This window comes from Symphodus melops, assembly GCF_947650265.1.
Source record: "Symphodus melops genome assembly, chromosome: 4".
Lineage (NCBI taxonomy): Eukaryota > Metazoa > Chordata > Actinopteri > Labriformes > Labridae > Symphodus > Symphodus melops.
This window is the reverse complement of record NC_136694.1, coordinates 9,824,826-9,843,021: the sequence shown is the minus strand read 5'-3', so window position 1 is coordinate 9,843,021 and position 18,196 is coordinate 9,824,826. Positions and strand designations below refer to the sequence as shown.

Sequence of the window (18,196 nt, the reverse complement as noted above, 5' to 3'; positions counted from 1 at the left end):
ATAGGAAAAAGGGAGGAGGAAGGTTGTTGTTGGCCTCACTGAGGTGGTTTGATGATCAAAGAAATCTGTGGTTGTTGCACTTGTGTTGTGGCCACATTATGCACCCTTTGTGACTGTCAGTCCAACTAGGTTATGAAATGAAGGAAAGGAAAAGAGAGAGAGAGAGATGAGGATAGCTGAGGTGAGACTGAGGGAAATAGTCGTGAGACCTCATTAGCTAGCCACACTGATCTGAATGATCAAACCAGTGACTAAGAAATCGCCTTTACCCCCCGGTGGCCTTCGGCTGTAAACTAGCCTGTTTGAGGAACTGAGGAACTGCAAATCCTGTTGACAAAGGCAATACATCCGCACATCATCACAAGTGTAACTGCTGTTCTGTTAGCTGTTTACCGCTAACATCCTTGCGCTGCTGCTGCTGTGATCAGAGTCATCCTGTGCGAACAGTTGGAGAGCAGCAGAGGAAGCAGCTCTCAGCACATGTGGCCACATTATGTACACAGCTGTGCACAGCTGACTCATTATCACTTGCAAAAACATCAGTACGTGACTGAAATCAGCTCTCCTTTTAGATGAACAAACACCTCGCTACAAAGGACTCATAACATGGAAGATAGAAAAACCTGCCTGGCTACATAACTTTTAATTTTGAGCAGTTGAACTTTGATATTCTTCTTGTCTCTGTGAAACCACCAACTGCAGGCAGGTGAATGATGTGCCTTTGGTAAGCTATTCTGTTTGAGGACTGATCTCCACTTCAAAACCCCAGCGTGAGGATAGCATTCACCTCTCCCTTTTTTCCCCTCCTCGTTCCTCTGCAGAGCAAGATAAAAAAGCATAAAGCTTTCAGGAAAAAAAAACCTCTTCAGAGTTGCAGTTCATACGCAGGGTGAAGACCTCATCAACTTCTTTCTGTTGAACCACTGTCCCTTCCATCGAGCTCAGCTTGTTTGTGAACAGAGCTATGTCATATTTCCCCTGCTGTCTTTGCAGCTGGTTGCGTAAGGTGCCTTTGATATCTTATGAGAGACGAATGGATATTTTTCTCTTAACACTGTCGGATTAGCCTTTTGTTTGTGGCAATTTCTCCTCAGTCTGCTTCCCCAAATCCTTCCTGGGATATGCAGTGCACATGAGTGAGTGTTTTCCTGACCCTCATTTTCCACATCAGCAAGATGGGACTGCCAGCTTGCTTCCATGCCCCAGCCTTCCTTCAGTCCAATGATTAAAAGTCAAATATTAAAGTGCTCTGTTGTGAGCTCGGCCTAATTGATTATTTCCGCTGGGTGCACACAGAATGGGCTGACAGCAGGCGATACCAAGCTTTGTCAACAACGGGCATGCTGCCTGATGCTCAGGACTGCACCCTAATAAAGCTCCATGTGAGTGTGCCAACCTGCGGCGCCACACACAGAGAGGCCACTCTACACTCAAGCCAAACTTCATAGTAACAACACAGAAGCAGCTCATTCTTTTGCTGTGTGTCAGCTCACATCGGCTGGCTGGGAAGTCGTTTTTTTTCCCTCTTTGTAAGAAAAGTGGCTGGATGTGAAGATAGCGTGTATATGTGTGAATGTGGGAGTGCTCCGACACTTGAAAAAAAAAAAAAAATCTCTTCTGCCCACTTGCGTAACCACTCAGCTAACTTAAGCTATATGGGGCGACGGTGCTGAAAAGAGGTTTCATCTGAATTCCACAACAGACTCTCTTCTCCTCCTCCGATCCTCGGCTCTCCTGCCGTTAACATAATTGCTTTAATAGCTTTTAATCTCAGCTGTGTTTAACAAGGAGCTTACCAAGCACAGAATGACACAGAATATGTCATCAGTGTTCACCCTGTAAAAAAAGCAGGACATCTGGTGCACATCTTTTGATTAGATTCTTTTTTAACTGCGATGTGGGGATAATTAATTGAATCTCCTCTGCAGTAAAAACAGTCTCTCTATCCGTAGACAGATGCAGTGCACCCTGTCCCCTTCTAGTCTGCTTACCCCATGAATTTACTGGTACATTTATGTGGGTCCTAAATGGACTACACTCCCTATTTATTTTTAATGGGTTTCTACTTTACTGTTTGCAATAGGGTTCTTGGTGCTACACAATGCTCATTAAGCAGACATTCATCCACAACGCTTTTCTCATGAATCTGATTGACCTTTTTGGTCCTTGTGATCTACAGCAAAAGGTTATCGGCGCCTATTTTTCCTCCCCTGGTTGGAAAGCTTGGTTTATCTCCTGCCCACTTTATGTCCCATCTGAGCTGATGGAGGGTTTGAAGGTGTGTGGGGGTGGGCTGAGGTCAGAGAAATGGCTGATAGTGCAGTAATTACCCTTTAAGTGAAATGGGGCGATGAGCTGGGCTCTGACACAGAACTAATGTCAACACGAGGGTGATGAACTTGATCGAGGATGCTGCTCATTTCTGTTTAACAGGAGAGAGAGAGAGAAAACTGAGGAGGAATAAAACGACGAGGCTGAGCAAGTTAGCAATCGGGGAACATATTGGTAAAAGATCTATTCACAGCATGTCCCTTTTTCCAACCGTACAGATTCTCTACATTCAGCTGTTGAATACTTCTCATTACATTTCAGTGTAACTGATCAGCAGCTCACTGAGGGAATATGAGCTCCCAGCTGCTATAGTTTAATGGTCACAAAAAAGTAATCACAATGTCCTCAGGAGAATCTCGAGGGGTTTCATTTCTTCCTCTATCCTGCTGTATGCATGCTGTAGTTCCCAGGGGGGTCCAGAGACTGGTGAGGGTCATGATCGCAGCCACAGGAGGGCTGACAGCTGGCTGCCTGTCTGACAGGAGCCTTATCAAGGACTGATAGGAAAGAGTAGGAGTGTGAATTTCTTTTACCAGACAAAGATCTGATTTGTTTCTCTCAAGCTTTGATCCAATTCAGGGACCCTTTCTGAAAATACAGAAGGATTCAGTGCAATTTGATTCAATATGATATGACACGAACCCATTCAAATTCATCCAAAGTAAATGTGTAACGTTAGAGAGCTTAGATCAAATGTCAAATGTCTTTATATTTACTACCTTCCCAAAAAGAGAATAGACCTTCAAATATTCTGATATAAATATATAAAGTCTTCATTACACACACCTGCACAGGTGTCTCACTTTGACAGGTAGGTGGGGCAAGAAATACTTTTTGTTTCCAACACAGAAATCTTAGCTCTTCTGTAAATCTCACTATGTCGGCTTTGTAAAGCCCTGCTTACACTTAGAACAAAGTAGCCTAGTCCAAGAAAAAAAATGAAAGCCGATTTAACTATAACGAATGAAACAATGAAAACAATTCGAGGGATCTTTTTTTTTTCTTTCATCATGTCTCTTTGTCATCTATAAATTTCACAAGACGTTCAGGCCCTGGTTGTGAATGACACTCTGAATCACACAATTCTTGTTTAACTGTGTTCTTAAACTGATCAACTATTTCTGGTACGCTCTCAGGAAGTTGCTGTATTTTAACGTCATTACCAGACTCAAAAGTCACTCCTAAAAACTCATTGGTCAATAGACACTGTGACTGTCGCGAGTTACACCTGGAGAAAGTGTCTGATATTTGGGTCTGTTTACCGTATACTAAAGTTAGTGGAAAACACTGTTTATTTGATGGCTAGCCCCTTGATGGAATACAAAAAACACAACAATACAATTTAACCCCTTGATGTCTGAATTTGTTTTGAAGTATTAAAACTTTTTTTTCTTACATGTGTTTCTGCTTTCAAGTAGATGCTAAATTAAGCTGAGAACGTTTATTTGAAAACAGCACATAAACAGATATTAAATATAAATTGCACATCAAACGGATTTTGTTCGTTCTCCGACTGGCCCTATGGCAATCTAATGCTTGCAAAAGGTTCCTCGGTATACACTGAAAGTGAATCAACCGGCAGTGGAGGAATACAGATGCTAGTTTGGCTGCATTTGAAGCGGAATCGGTTCGATGCAAATGTGCGACAATAGGCGTCAAGGGGTTATTACAAACATTGTTACATACAATATACAAAGGCTCTCACTCACCCATCTGCCCTCATATCTCGCCTGTTAACCCACAGCACCCTCACAAAACCCTCAGAGGCAGATACACATGGCATATTATACAAGCAACAGGACAAAGATGCATTATTAAAGTAGCAAGATGACATTACCATTAGAAGCAGGAGTCTGATTTAGTTTTAAAAGGTTGTAGTGTCTTCTTCAAAAGGCAACAGGGGTTAATTGTTCTTGTGTTTGTTGGTAGATTGTTCCAGTCTGAAGGAGCTTTTGTCCGTCTGCTGATTTCTTTGTTGGTTTTGAGAACAAGTGAAAAAGGCTGCTGAGTATGTCTTCAAGAGTACAAGGAATTGTATGGTCTTAAATACTGTTTCAAATAAACGGTTTAGCATCCGAGCACAGGCTTTCCTTTGGTATCTCAGCAGGTGGGTTTGGTATTTCTGTCATTATATTGAATCAATTTTCTGCAAAGTGTGAAACTGGGCAGGCTTTTGATGATCTGTCTCCCTTCATAGCAGTCCAAATGACCTGATTTATGAGTTGAAGTACTGTAAATTGCTGCAGTGACTTTGGATGTTTTTTCTCTTCGTGAGTTCATTAATGCTCGCTGTCAATCACCTAAAGCTCTTGTATCGGGGCATCCCCAATTTTTTTTAGAGAATGAAAGGCAGGTTTATATCAACCTACCTCTGACAACCAACATAGGGAAAAAAAAACATTTCCTACCCTTATCTTTTTGTTTGTGTTGTCTTAGTGAGTCCGTTAAGTAGATGCATAGGTGTGTATAAGCATCAAGAGTTGTTTAAACATTATTTAGATTTTTCAGCGAGTTTATTTTCCCAACTTTTTAATTTTTTTTTTACTGAGAAACAGCTCATATCTGTGTGTTTGCATGTCTGACCATATACTGTGGGCACAGCTGTGTTTGGTCCCTCCTCAGTCAGTGATACAGATCATGTCTGCAGGGACAGCCAATGAGCATCGGCCACAGTTAAGGGAGAGCCACTGATCAATCTGAGCTCTCATTAAAAGGCTGCCAAGCCCTTTGCAACCTGATACAATATCAATACTCTATCACCACGGGGGGAGATCAGGGGCTGTTAGGCAAGCTGCTGGCATGCTTAACTGTCATTACCGGGCGGGCAGCATGCCAGAGACCCCCTTCGTTTGCCACTTAGGTTCCCCCCATGGTCCCAAACACAGGTCAATGCAGACAGATGGGCTGTCTGGGCAGCTGTCCCGAGGACGAGCAGAGAGATGGATACTGAACTGTAGAAGAGGAGACATCACGATGAGGAGTGATGAGGTGGGCCGTGTGTTGAATGCATCAGTTATATACACATTGTGTTTAGACTTGTGCTTTCACCTGAGGCTTGTTTGTATATTTTTTTCAGCGTTGGTCTTTTACAGCAGATGATATGAGGATCATCCCACGTGTTTAAACTTAAAGGGATACTTCACCAATTTCCATGAGGCTTTGTATCATTAGAAACCTGGTAATCTTTTTGAATTGACCCTCATTTACCCCTGAGACGGTAAAGCTCCCTATTTCTTGTCTAAAAAAGAGCCTCAGATGATGTCATTTTGGGTGTATTAGGAGTATTAGGAGCCCGGGCCAGTTCGAACTGGGGCGGACTGGTGCTGTCGGTGCTCTCACTGTTTGCCTATAGACAATGACATAAAGTCTGATTGCTGCCAGGAATTTCAAAGACGCCAATTCCTTCTAAAATCTCCGAATCAGTTGAGAAAACAGCCGTATTTGTTGTAGACAGACTGTAAATAGAGCACTGTTTCTGCAACATATATGACCCAATTCCAGTACAGATTCATGTTTCAATGGGTGAAGTTTCCCTTTAACAAAGATAAAGACTTGTTTTTAAAGAAAATCAGTTTGTAGGTGTTTTACTGTTTGTAGAAATTAATTAAATACACCCCTGGTTTTTGAAAAAAAAAATCAAAGATTCCTGCTGGGAACCACAGGCTCTGATTAGATCTGTGTTCATTTCTGAGCAGAGCAAATGGGGGGAATTTAAGTGGACATACATAGAAGGCTCTGTAATTCATGTCATTGTGTGGAGGTCTCCCCTCTGTGCTCCAGTCTTAACCCCCTGTGTGGTGTTGATAGGGGAGGGAGGGATCAGTGTGTGCCTCTCTAAACCCCTAGTAATCCGCCGACAAAAAAGGCCAGGATGAAGCCAGAAAGGTGGCGAGGTGGTGGTGGTGGTGGTGGTGGTGGTTGGGGGAGGAGGAGGAGGAGGAGGGGAGGGGCGGGAGAGAAGGACAAAGAATGGAAGGAGTGAAGAAGTAAAGACCGAGCTGTTGCCCCTCCGGCTCCCAAGGGTGTGCTTAACATCAGGGATGATGGTCCTCACTCTGCACCCACAGACAGCATACCCCTGCTATGAAGGGCTTCTTCAGCATTTAAGAACCATTTTTTTTACCAGCTGAGTAAAAGAACTGGAAACTATAGAAGTGATCTTATTTACAGCAAATGAACTGTAACTCCCCCCCAAAAAAAGCACATGGATTTATCTGGGCTGCCTGTAATTTATTTAACGGCGGAACAACAGTTATTGACAAAAGTTGAAAACAATATTGTCTAAAATCATCATTTAGTGAGCGCCATTAGAGACAGTCCCTATTGCAGGTGCTGATTTGATGATCAGAGAGTAATGGCATGTAATTAAAACACAGTAAATGAAAGTTTGAAACCAATGAGTCCCTTGGAACAAGATCTAATTTCACCAACATGAGTGCAGCTTGTACACCAGGGACAGGCAGCTTGTTAAGTCTGTGGAATTGCTTTACCCCGTGCACATAAATATCACTGTGTGCATGAATGTAGTGTTCCTTTCATCAAGCTTCTGCTCTGTAAGTTTTGAGCAGGTCATATTTTGAGTAACTTTTGGTTTCTCCTTTGTGCTGCCGTAACATAATGTCATGCAGAAGTCAGTTTGGCTGCACTGAGGTCTCAGTGAGGTGGTTAGGTCGGTGGGACAATTGGCCCCGACTGATTTGTCTGTAATCCATTTAGCTGAGATGTGCCACACTGTAGGGGGGCCTTTGCCCTGGTCAATAAGTGCCAATAAGAACCAGCCATCACTCAGCGGGCCGCCCTGTCCACCAGCTTGCTTCACTTGTTTCAGCTGTCAACCCCTGTCTCAAAGGAGCTGGCTCTTTCTGACGCACCACAAATGGCTTTCTTATTGAAACCTCAATAAGACAGGAAAGGCAAGGACAGGCAAGGACTGCAAAGCAGGCTCATTTCCCTCTTCCATCTGAATAAACCCATCTGTAGTGAAAACAGCTACGTATTTACAAAACACCATTGACAGTTGCTCATTCTCTGGGTTTTAAACCCCTGGAGGTGGAGCTGTGGGGGTTGAACCCAAGTCAGGGACAATCAGGGCTCTGTTTGTGTTTTCTCTAACACCACTGTTCTCTCTGGGCTCCCTTGGAGCGCACCAAAGACTGCCGAGGAGGAGGGGGAAATGCCTTGACCCTACTGTGGACCCTGACAGAAGCTCTCAAAAAAAAACCTGCCGACCACCACGCTAGGCCGACATGCCAAACGGTTGCTGCTGGAAACAGAGAGCAAGAGCAGAGTAGATGGAGGTGGATAAAAGGGGGAAAGCTGCTTCTTAAGACATTCAGACTGACTTTGGTCACAAAATGATTCCTCTGCAGCTTGTTTGATGTTGTTATATGTTGTGTTACTGAAATGCAAGCTCGTTAGGAGGAATATCTTCACAGGTTTAAACCTGTACAAAAACTGAGACACTGTCTGTGTGAAGTCCTAGTGCAGCTGGGACACAACAGTTTGAGAACAATGGAAAAAGATGCTGTTGATTTCTTCTATATTCAGGGATAATTAGCCTTACTGTTGTTTTCTTCTTTTCTGTTTTCTTATTGGTGAGAGGTTTGAAGTCTGAAACGCAGAGTGTGGGGGTGTTTGCGAGTCTGTCTGTCTGTCACTATGTGTGTTTCTATGTGGTGTACATTAAAAGCACAGACGCAAAGAGTCTGTCAGAAGTCTTTGTTACACCCTTCATGACTGGGCCTTTTGTCTGAACTGACACCATCCTGCAGTCCCTCTCTTTTTTTTCTTCCTGTCTTTCCCTCTTCCTCGCCCCCTTCATTTTTCCACCGACCTATTCATCCACATCCCATCACTCTCTCTCCTGATGAAACCTTTTAGAGATAATGTGCCCTGTGAATTATGAAGCTAGAAAGATGGAGATATTTCCTCCCCCTCTGGTTGGGTGTGACCTGAGCGCTTACTTTGTGAGGACGACCTCCAGAGTGTGGCATGACTACGGAGGAGAGAGTGTGTTTTGCATTTATAATGAAGTAAAACACACTCACACACGCTGTAGCCATATTTGCCTGAACTTGAGTTCGCTCGAACCTACACAATTTTTTACAACCTGAACTCGATGAGCTCAGAATAATAAACAGCTGATGTTCTTTGTGTATATATGTATGTATGTATGTATAGATAGATAGATAGATAGATAGATAGATAGATAGATAGATAGATAGATAGATAGATAGATAGATAGATAGATAGATAGATAGATAGATAGATAGATAGATAGATAGATAGATAGATAGATAGATAGATAGATATTACAGATATTACAAATGATGATGATGAAAATGATGGCGAATGTCTCGTTCTCAGTAACAATGTTTCTACTCTTCTGTAAAGGCTCTCCATTTAGCAGGAATGTGTTTCTGATCAGAGATTAACACAAGAGATTAACACAAGGTTATTAAACCTGCCCTAATACATCTCTAAGAACTTGGGTAAAATCCTCCAAAATATAAAAATTGGTACCTTATATAGATACAAATTCTGTTGTCAAAATAAATCCTTATAAATGGAATCTACATTAAAAGATAAATTGCTCTTGTGCCTGTATGTGGCTGTCAGTATGTGAGAGGTTTTCCAGCCTGCACACATCACAGTTTCACCCTTCTTTCCAGGGCAGCAGACTCGCTGCAGGATTAATGAAGTGTTAAGTGCTAAAATTATACTCATTCATATTTCACTCTGTGGGCCGCACATTCCACATGTTATTAAAGGTGAGGGTAGAATCTAAACAAGAAGATACATCAATGTAGAGGACAACAGTCAAAAGGTAACTGCAGACATAAATATTTTACACTCGGGTCTCCTCATCGGAGAAGGAATCTCATTTCCTCACTTCTGAAGTCTAACCACTGCTCTTTGTGTCTGTGTATTCAAACAGAAAATTGCCTGTGCAGGTTCTAACTGTCATCTTAAAATGTCTGCAGAGTGCTAAGCTTATCTAAACCTCAGGGAAATCTAAATTAAATCTTCGCGGTGAATGGGATCAGCCTACGCATTATGTCTTGTCATCCTCAACTATTAAAGTTGGTTATTAGGAAGTAAAGGCAGATTTGTCGAAAGAATGTGAAAGCGTGGTTCTCAACCAAAAGTGTGTTGTGCAGACATTGAATGTGGTTTAGGGTTATCATGTAGACACTTGACAGTTTGGGTTAACTATGACTACCTGTTAAAGAGCCCACTTCATCCCTTCATGCAAAGATTTTTTCTTTCCCCATGAGCTGTGCGAAGCCTGAACAAGCTTGTCGGATCTACAGGGATGTTTCCTCCTGTTGCCCTCCTGTCTCTGTTCTTTTTCTGATCTATATTTATATTGTCTGCTTTTTAAACTTACTGTCTTGTGTCTTTATCTAGTTGTACTGTTTTACCTCTTGCACATGCTTTCCAATGTGGTTTTTTACTGCAAATGGCAATAAACTGAGCTGAACTGAACTGAAATTGTCAATACTGATGAATGAGCTGTTAGTTTAGAAGTCCCAGTAATTATATCCTACTTTGAGTTGTCAGTAATACTTCAGTCTCAAGAGGAAGGACAGAATCTGTCTCTCGTTGAAACTGCATTAAAGACACTCATAGTAGCTAACAATAAAGCTGGAGTTAATATTCAAAGACAGGAGCGTTTGCGCTGCAAAGATGTGGATGAAGTCAAGAGTGACAGAAAGACTTTAGAACAGGTGATCGGGTTTGTTTTCTCAAAATTGCAAAATTTAACTTTGGTGCTATGATGGCAGTCTTCACCTTAGCTTATCAAGTGTCATGGGCTTATTTTAATATTTTCAAACCCAAGAATTACTAAAGAACTTATTATTGATAATAATTTCAAAGTGTTTTCATTGATCTTCAGTGGGTTGAACATACTGGATGACACAAACTGCAAAGGCTGCAGTCTTATTCGTAACGACATATGCACAGATTGAAGTGCATCCACATGAGGATGATTGTTGTAACAAAGGTTATTTATGTTCTATAAATCTAACCTTATTAGATTTAAGGTGCAACTGTACCATGAGTGAGACTTGTGTCTCAGGTTAGACAACAGGCAGCAATGGTTTTAAAGATGGCGGGGGCTTTACAGACTAAAAATCCAAAGAGCTCCCTTCAAATCAGTTTTCATCAGTGTTATGTCATAAATACAATCTTACAAAAACGTGACAAAATTGCTCAATGTTAATCATTTTTGATGAGCACAGTTCACATGAGCATTTAGATAACATCAAACAACTGATTTTTTTTCTGTGGCTTTTGTTGAGAACCAAATAAGGCATGCGGCCTATAGCAGCGCAGCCAGCCTGAGTGCTGTCAGGTGGGGGCCCCTTGGGGAGGTTTTTCTCCTGTCATTGCAAACTTGGCATATTTTCAGCCACTGCTGTGGTGTAATGGTTGAGGTTGAGCCAGGGGCCCGAAACAGTGTGTGGCCTGTTAACAAGAAGTGACTCTGACAACAGGACTCTTTCACTTATACACAAATGTTTTTTATTCCTCCCATGATGTTGTTACATATTCTTTTAACACTCAAAGCATGTCAATGGCAAACCCAAGTACTTTAAGACGAGGTGTTTAAATCGAGCAGAGTTCCTCTCATGAATTCATTGGAGCCAGTTTTTTAGCTGCTGGCTGAAAAAACATCTCCTGAAGCCTTTTTACACCTGTAAGTCATTTAGAGCTTAAAATGTGAAAAAAACTACATCAATAAAAAAGGTAAACAATACCAGACCATAATTCATCCTAAATCCTAAACCCAATCATTTATTTGTCGATCTTGTTACTGATTTACTGTAGCCATATTTGCCTGAATTTGAGTTCGCTCGAACCTACACAATTTTTTACAACCTGAACTCGATGAGCTCAGAATAATAAACAGCTGATGTTCTTTGTGATTTTGTGGTGCTCATTGTTTAAATACCTACTCATAACTGTTCTGTTCGTTCTCACTCCTATCTTTGTGTTGTTTTCAGTCGCGGCAGTTTTCAGGAAAAAGCTCAAAAAAACCCCCAAAAAAAACAAAAACTCGTTTCATTACCTGCTCAGCAACAAACAGAAGACAGACACATGTTGTAGCAACAAGTGAGTGAACACAGGGGAGAAGTGAATACCTAAAGAGCCAGGTGATAGCCTTGAGAGTTGAGAAAGACTATAACATAGAGTTGAAAGAAAGTGATTCTGGACTTGCAGTCACAGAAATACAACTTCAATGAAAAACGATGTTGCTCTTTAACTGCCTGCGTTTTTACCGAAATTCTCTACTATAAACTTAACCGTACGAATTTAAACTCAACAATTACACAATATCACAAGCGCCTGAGGGATGTTGGACTGAATATCAGCAAACTGTGAATCAGAGGCAGCAGGCAGAGTGCCAGAGATAATCACACCATGCTGCTATTCACTGCACCGACTTGACCTCACAGTGTGATACTGCTTTTATTCAACAGACACGCAAACATATTCGAGTTGTGCCTCTTATTCTGTCCGAATTCTTACATACCTTACAGGATCAAATGATGGCTCATATAGGGAATCACTGTAGCTGTCAAAGATGTGTTCTCATGTTTTAGCTTTGAGATTGATGAGCCTTGTGTGTTTTTACAGGTTCGGATGATGGAGCGAAGATTTGCAATGGAAACAATGATAAATGAAGGTTAGCAACAAATGATGGCCTCCAGTCATCATGAAAAAAGCATTTCATACTGTAGTGTGGATTTTACATCCCAGCTTCCGACGACAAATACTCACACACATACACACGGACGAGGACAAGGACAAACTTCCCTTGGAGAACGTTGCTCTCACATAGATGCATGCCTTTGCACAATTTGCATCTGAATGCAAACTTTTGTTGGTAAATTCAAGGGTCCTTGGAGATTTTGCACATTCTGTTCAGAGTGAGGCAGGCCAATGGGAACAAAGTCACACATTAGCAAAGCCCTGCCAGCCTCAATTATGACCAACGGGATTGGCTTGATAGTGTTGCAGCAAGCCACATTCAGAGCTGGATGTGTCTATTTAAACTTTCCTGGCCACTTGTGTTTTCAGCACAGGAATGCAGATGACGGCAAATTCCTGCATTGGTATTGATGCAGAAAGAAGAGGTTCTCTGCTACCACATTCTGTTTTATTCTCATCTGTTCTATATGCCAGTCTTGGTCTGTGAATCTAGTTTCCATGTTTGGGAAGAAAAAAAAAAATCCATCTGCAATGGCAGTGCTCGGGCTTTCTTTTTTTTTTCTCTCTCTCTCTCTCCACACTCGTGTGCCTAGAGGTTCTTTTCCTCTCTCACACTTTCTCCATCATTTTTTTGTCTATCTCACTCCTTCTCAGAACATCGGTGATAGAGAATCCACAGCTTCAAGATTGTGTGCTCTCGCCTCCGTATTTCATATGCATTACAAGACACACTTGATTAAATTGCAAGTGTGTTCCATGACTCGCCCTCCTTCAATATGTTATAAATGTCTTATTTCTCCCTGCCTTTTTTCATATTCTGTGTGTGTTTCGTGCCTTCTCTGGGCTCCAGATTGGATGAATCAGACTTTATGCCTGTTTCAAAGCCCAGGGTGTTTTATTAATAAGAGTAAAAAGCACATTAATGCCTCTACACAGTCTTTGGAAGATTTCTCAAGCACTTTTCCTTTTCCTGCCTCACTTCAGCTGTAATACTGGAGGTACAGATGTGTCGTATGGCGGTGTAGCACATCTGTCTGTTGTTCTGGTGTGTGTTTTCATCGCTGCACTCTCGCCACCGTCTCAACCATCATGCCCATGCTGTGACATGGCTAGCTCTGTTGTCACTGCATTTATAATTCAGTCGTATCAATAAGAGATGGACGGCATTAAGTTTTCATCCGATGATGCAGTGCTGCTGTCTCTCGGAGCCTCTTTACAAGCGAATGAATGATGAGCAAAACTTTCCCTCTCTGTCCTGACTTCCAGGCATCACTCGGCGTTAGTATAACCCGAGATGATCCTTTGTTTCTCCGACATGCTTTTAGAACCTTATTCCCTATGATCTCATATTCTGCTAGCCTGCTCGCTTGCTCTTCCTCTCTAATCCCCGAGCCTTTAATGAGTTTTGCTGAGAGTTATATTTACTCATGTTGTCTAGCGCTTCTGTCTAAATGGCAAAAAAAAAAAATTCTCTTTCATTCTGTGTTGTCAGGCTGAATCAGCAATGTTGTTTCACATCTCACTTAGTGCGAAAATGCTGATGCTGGCAGAGCTCTGTCAGGAAACAAGCTTTAAATCATCCCAGGTTACTGAAACAACATGCCGTGTCTTATTTTATTGATGCATACAAACCCTCACATTGGTCATGTTGTTCAGGCTGAGAATAAATTAGCTAAGAACTGTTGTTTTTTCAACGGTTGTCCATCCCTGTTTATTCACACATTTCGAGAGAATAAGGGCTTCTGTCTGTTTGGACGTTATGGTTTCCTGTGCCTTTTTTTCTTTGTGGTTTCATGTAGCATCTGCCACCCGGAAAGATAAACAATACGTGTAGATAAAAGAGAGCGGGAGGCAACAAACTGAAAAGAAAGGACTGTATGTGTCAGTTAGAGCTGATAAAAGCCTGAAAATCCAATTAGTCCTCAGTACCAGGAGAAGGAGGAGGCCTCATGGGGGTAATGTCAGAAAATATCCTCCATTGCAGCATGTCAAAAACACAACATTTACATACTTGGCTATTGATATACCGGTGTGTAAAATTGAGCTTGGCTGTTTTCCTGTTAATCAGGACTTTATTTGGTAGTCGTCCCTGACGGATTTGCCTGCTTAAGCTTTTCGAACAGATAAACAACTTTGAAAAAAGAAGAACTGTTCCTTCCACACAAAAAGCAGCCAATGGTGGAGGACCATCTTAATTTGAGCACATTGAGTCTATTCTTGAGACATCTACTTAATTCAAAGTAGATGTCCCAGAATCCATTTTAGTGGCAGGCTATTCACTGCCGGTTGCAGACAGAGCAGTTTAAATGTGTCCTTCTTTCATCCGGTTTTTTTAGTTTCTGTGGATTTCCACACTGCTGATGTCTTTTTTTTTTTTTTTTTTTCATCCCGTGCCATAAATGACGGCAGGATGCAGGCAGTGAGAGAACACCAGGAGGCACAAAGACAATTTGAAGTAACACAGCGCCCAGTGTCTGAGCTTATGCGTTCCTCATGGGAGAACCACGCAACCCAGAGAGTACAACACCCGAGCAAACACAGCTGCTGCTTACTTGATTCCAGTCACTTCTTTATTGGGATAAAGGATGGTATCATCGCTTTCCTCAAACATTGAAACCATTTTACTGTTTTGCTTCTGTAAACATCACCCTGTCTGTGATATGTGCAGCATTGTGTACGGGCAAAGTTATGCGACTGTGCCATCTGTTCGTTTGTTCCTGCTTTTTCCCTGTTGAGCAGTATTCCAGTCTGCATTGTTGTTAAGGAGCAGTTGCAGTCCCAGGAGTGAGAGAGAGGGTGCTGATGTGTTGTTGTTGTTGACTTCATCTTCAAATGATTGCTCTGGCCACCTACTCCTTATGGGCACACTGATGCTGCTGCTTGGAAACTGTGCAAGCACTGAGTCAATGACTTTGTTCACTGGTCTGTGTTGCTGCTCTGATTGTCTGTATTAAATAGTCACTGAAGCCCAGCCCATCTCTTTGACCCTTTGTTTCTCAATAACAAGGATGAGGAAGAAACACAATGCTGTGTATTTCATTGTTGAGTCTGTCTCAAAATGTGAATTTCACAATACTTGAAAAGCATAGTTGTCAAATGACACTCTCTCAAAGACAAATATGTTATTGTTGGGTTCAACTTTTATCTGCAGAGATTTCAAATTTGGCAAACTTGGATGAATATTGTATTCTAATAGCTAACAATGCTGTTAACTCGAATAGATGGATGTATTTTACTGTCACTACAGATGGTCAGGCTCTAGTAAGATTTAAGTGCAATGTTGGCCAACTGAATGTTTAGATTAATTTAGCTTCAGTCAACGCACATTTGATTCTAACTGAGATGTTTAACGTCACATGATGACAGCAGGATTTCTTATTTTCAGTCTTTTTTATTCGTCATAGCGTCCCCTGAATGTTGCTACTCGCTGAGTGACCCCCGTTTTAACCCCCCTTATCTCTCCTCTTTTCTACTCTCTCTCTCTCCTTCACCTCTGCCCCTAAAACCACCCCCACCCCACATCCCTCATACTCACCCTCACCCTCTCAGGGGGTGGTGAGACCTGAGCTGGCCCTGAGCCCAGGCCCATTAGCCCCAGCCTGGCAGCCATGTGCTCATCACTAGAGATCATTACACCCAGCAATGACACCACTCTAATGCATCATTAATGATTGATTAACGAGCTGAGCTCAGCCCAAACGGGTGCATTTGTACGGAAGAGCCCCCTGCAATGGCTGTGCAAGGCTTGCATATGTTATTTTTTACCGTGTTGTGTGTGTGCTTGTGTGTGTGCTTGTGTGTGTGTACTTTAATTCCACCAGTCTCCCTTTGTGTCCCTTCTCTAAAGTTGAGCGAGAGAGCTGCAGACGCCTGTGTGTGCAACGAAGGACTGAAGGGGTGACTGCAGGGTAGTGTGATGGCGGGGAAGGGGCTTTCCGCCCCTCTCCGTCTTCTTCCTCTCCTGCTTATTTTGGTGGGAATCCTTCCGGTGGCCCAGAGCTCTGGCTACCTTTCTGGATATCGCCAGAGGTCTCGTCTGCAAAGGGACCGCCAAAGCCGCAACATCCGACCCAACATCATTCTCATCCTCACAGATGATCAGGACATAGAACTGGGTGAGACTTTCTTCCATGAGTCCTTTGCTGTGTGTTTGTGTTTACAGTTTGTTTGTGCATCTGTCTCTCTCTGTTTGCTTTGTGTCCATATCCCATGGGTATGGGTATTCACCCTGTGTTCATCCAACAGCATCAGCAAGAGAAAGTCAGCCTAATGCTTCCTCCTGGCACCATAACAACTGGCCTTCTCGAAGTCATGTGCCCCCCTTGCCAACCTCTCCATTGCTGGCACGAAATGAGGGCGGCCTATGGCTTCCATTGTCTGAGTGCCAAACTCTGGCCATCTCCCTTCCAGCTTAAGTCCTTTAGCGGCGTATTGGACTGGAGTGGCTGCATAATGGCCTCTGTGACACCCTTTGTCCTCCTGTGATCGCTAGTGAGAGGACTCCCATTGAAAAGCAGGAATTTATGGTCAAGCATCTGTTTTCCCAAACAATCACCATCAGCCTGAAAAGCTTGGAGTACACAGGAAACCAAATGAGTCACACTTTACCAACAAGATTTGTTCCCTCGTCCATTTTACCTTTTTCTTTTTTATCCTCCGTGTCTACAAGGCTTTCTACTCATCCCCATCATACCCTTATTTACATTTCCCCCTTACTAGTGACCTCAATATCGCCTTTTTTTTTCTCCTCAAACTGTTTTATGTCCATCTGTGGCCTTTTCCTTCGCATCCTGTCCTTGGCCTTTGAATGTCCCCTTACCCTCCTAACCCTCCCTCTCTCCCCTCATTCTACCGCTGTTTTCTCCCAGGCTCAATGCAGGCCATGAACAAAACCCGGCAAATCCTGGAGAAAGGCGGCACGCATTTCTCCAATGCCTTCTCAACGACTCCCATGTGCTGCCCCTCCCGCTCAACCATCCTGACAGGAAAATATGTGCACAACCACCACACCTACACCAACAACGAGAACTGCTCCTCGCCCTCGTGGCAGGCCCACCATGAGCCGCACACCTTTGCTGTACATCTCAACAATTCTGGCTACAGGACAGGTGAGCATTGCAAGTGTGATGTTCAAACGGTTTAAGCGGCGCATTGACCTCTTGGACCAGAATTAACATACTGCACTCCTCTCTTCAGCATTCTTTGGAAAGTATCTGAATGAGTACAACGGCTCGTATGTGCCCCCTGGATGGAAGGAATGGGTAGCACTGGTTAAGAACTCTCGCTTCTACAACTACACCCTCTGCAGGAATGGAGTACGAGAGAAGCACAGCAGTGACTACCCAAAGGTATTTTTCACTCCATTAGAGAGGTGTCACATCTACTTTCACAGAGCGACGGTCGGATTGGAAGTGAAATGGGATGTATCAGACATTTCATGTGCTGAGAGCTCTTCAGTTTGAATTCCCAGCTAAGAAAGCATCTTGTTACATTGCTGCGATAACTCTTTGTTTATCGTTGCTTAAATGCAACTTGAGTGGATTTTAGAAGAGTTCAAGATTCAAGATAGTAAAATTGTCGTTCACATCGCCATCTAGGTCAGTTATGATCCCTTTAAAGAGTAGATACTGACAGCTTTGACATCTGCTCTTTTGTTATGTCGCTAACTGAGTGCCTTATGGACAATTTCTGCCGGCTCCACAGGACTACCTGACAGACATCATCACCAACGACAGCATCAACTACTTCCGCATGTCAAAGAAGATGTACCCTCACCGTCCTGTCATGATGGTCCTGAGCCATGTGGCTCCTCACGGTCCTGAGGACTCCGCCCCGCAGTACAGCTCTGCCTTCCCCAACGCGTCACAGCACATGTAAGACTCCGAGTGATGAATTGGAACAAGGAGCTCTCAGATTGGGACAAATTTTGAAATATTCTGTGACAACAGAGGGTTTGAACTGGGGTGCCCCTTCCCAATAAAAGATAAACAGGTTTCATTCAAATGTTTCACAGAAGGGGGTCTACATGTATCCACTCTCAAATCTACCTTTCTTTGCTCACTTATGAGTCATCAACACACTCACACTCCCTTTCATTTGACCCAGAATGACAAAAATTCAATAATCTCAGCTCGATCTTATCTTC

General features: G+C 42.8%; 1 protein-coding gene across 3 annotated transcripts in view; it reads left to right on the top strand.

Moving 5' to 3' along the window:
- Positions 1 to 18,196, top strand: part of sulf2a (sulfatase 2a) — a 36,884-nt gene that overhangs the window by 10,405 nt on the left and 8,283 nt on the right. For all 3 annotated transcript variants that reach the window (XM_079342671.1, XM_079342672.1, XM_079342670.1), the window contains 4 exons: positions 15,899 to 16,166; positions 16,920 to 17,159; positions 17,248 to 17,399; positions 17,755 to 17,924. In XM_079342671.1, the coding sequence (XP_079198797.1) occupies positions 15,968 to 16,166; positions 16,920 to 17,159; positions 17,248 to 17,399; positions 17,755 to 17,924 (761 nt within the window). In that variant the 5' untranslated portion in view covers positions 15,899 to 15,967. The remainder of the gene's footprint in view (positions 1 to 15,898; positions 16,167 to 16,919; positions 17,160 to 17,247; positions 17,400 to 17,754; positions 17,925 to 18,196) is intronic.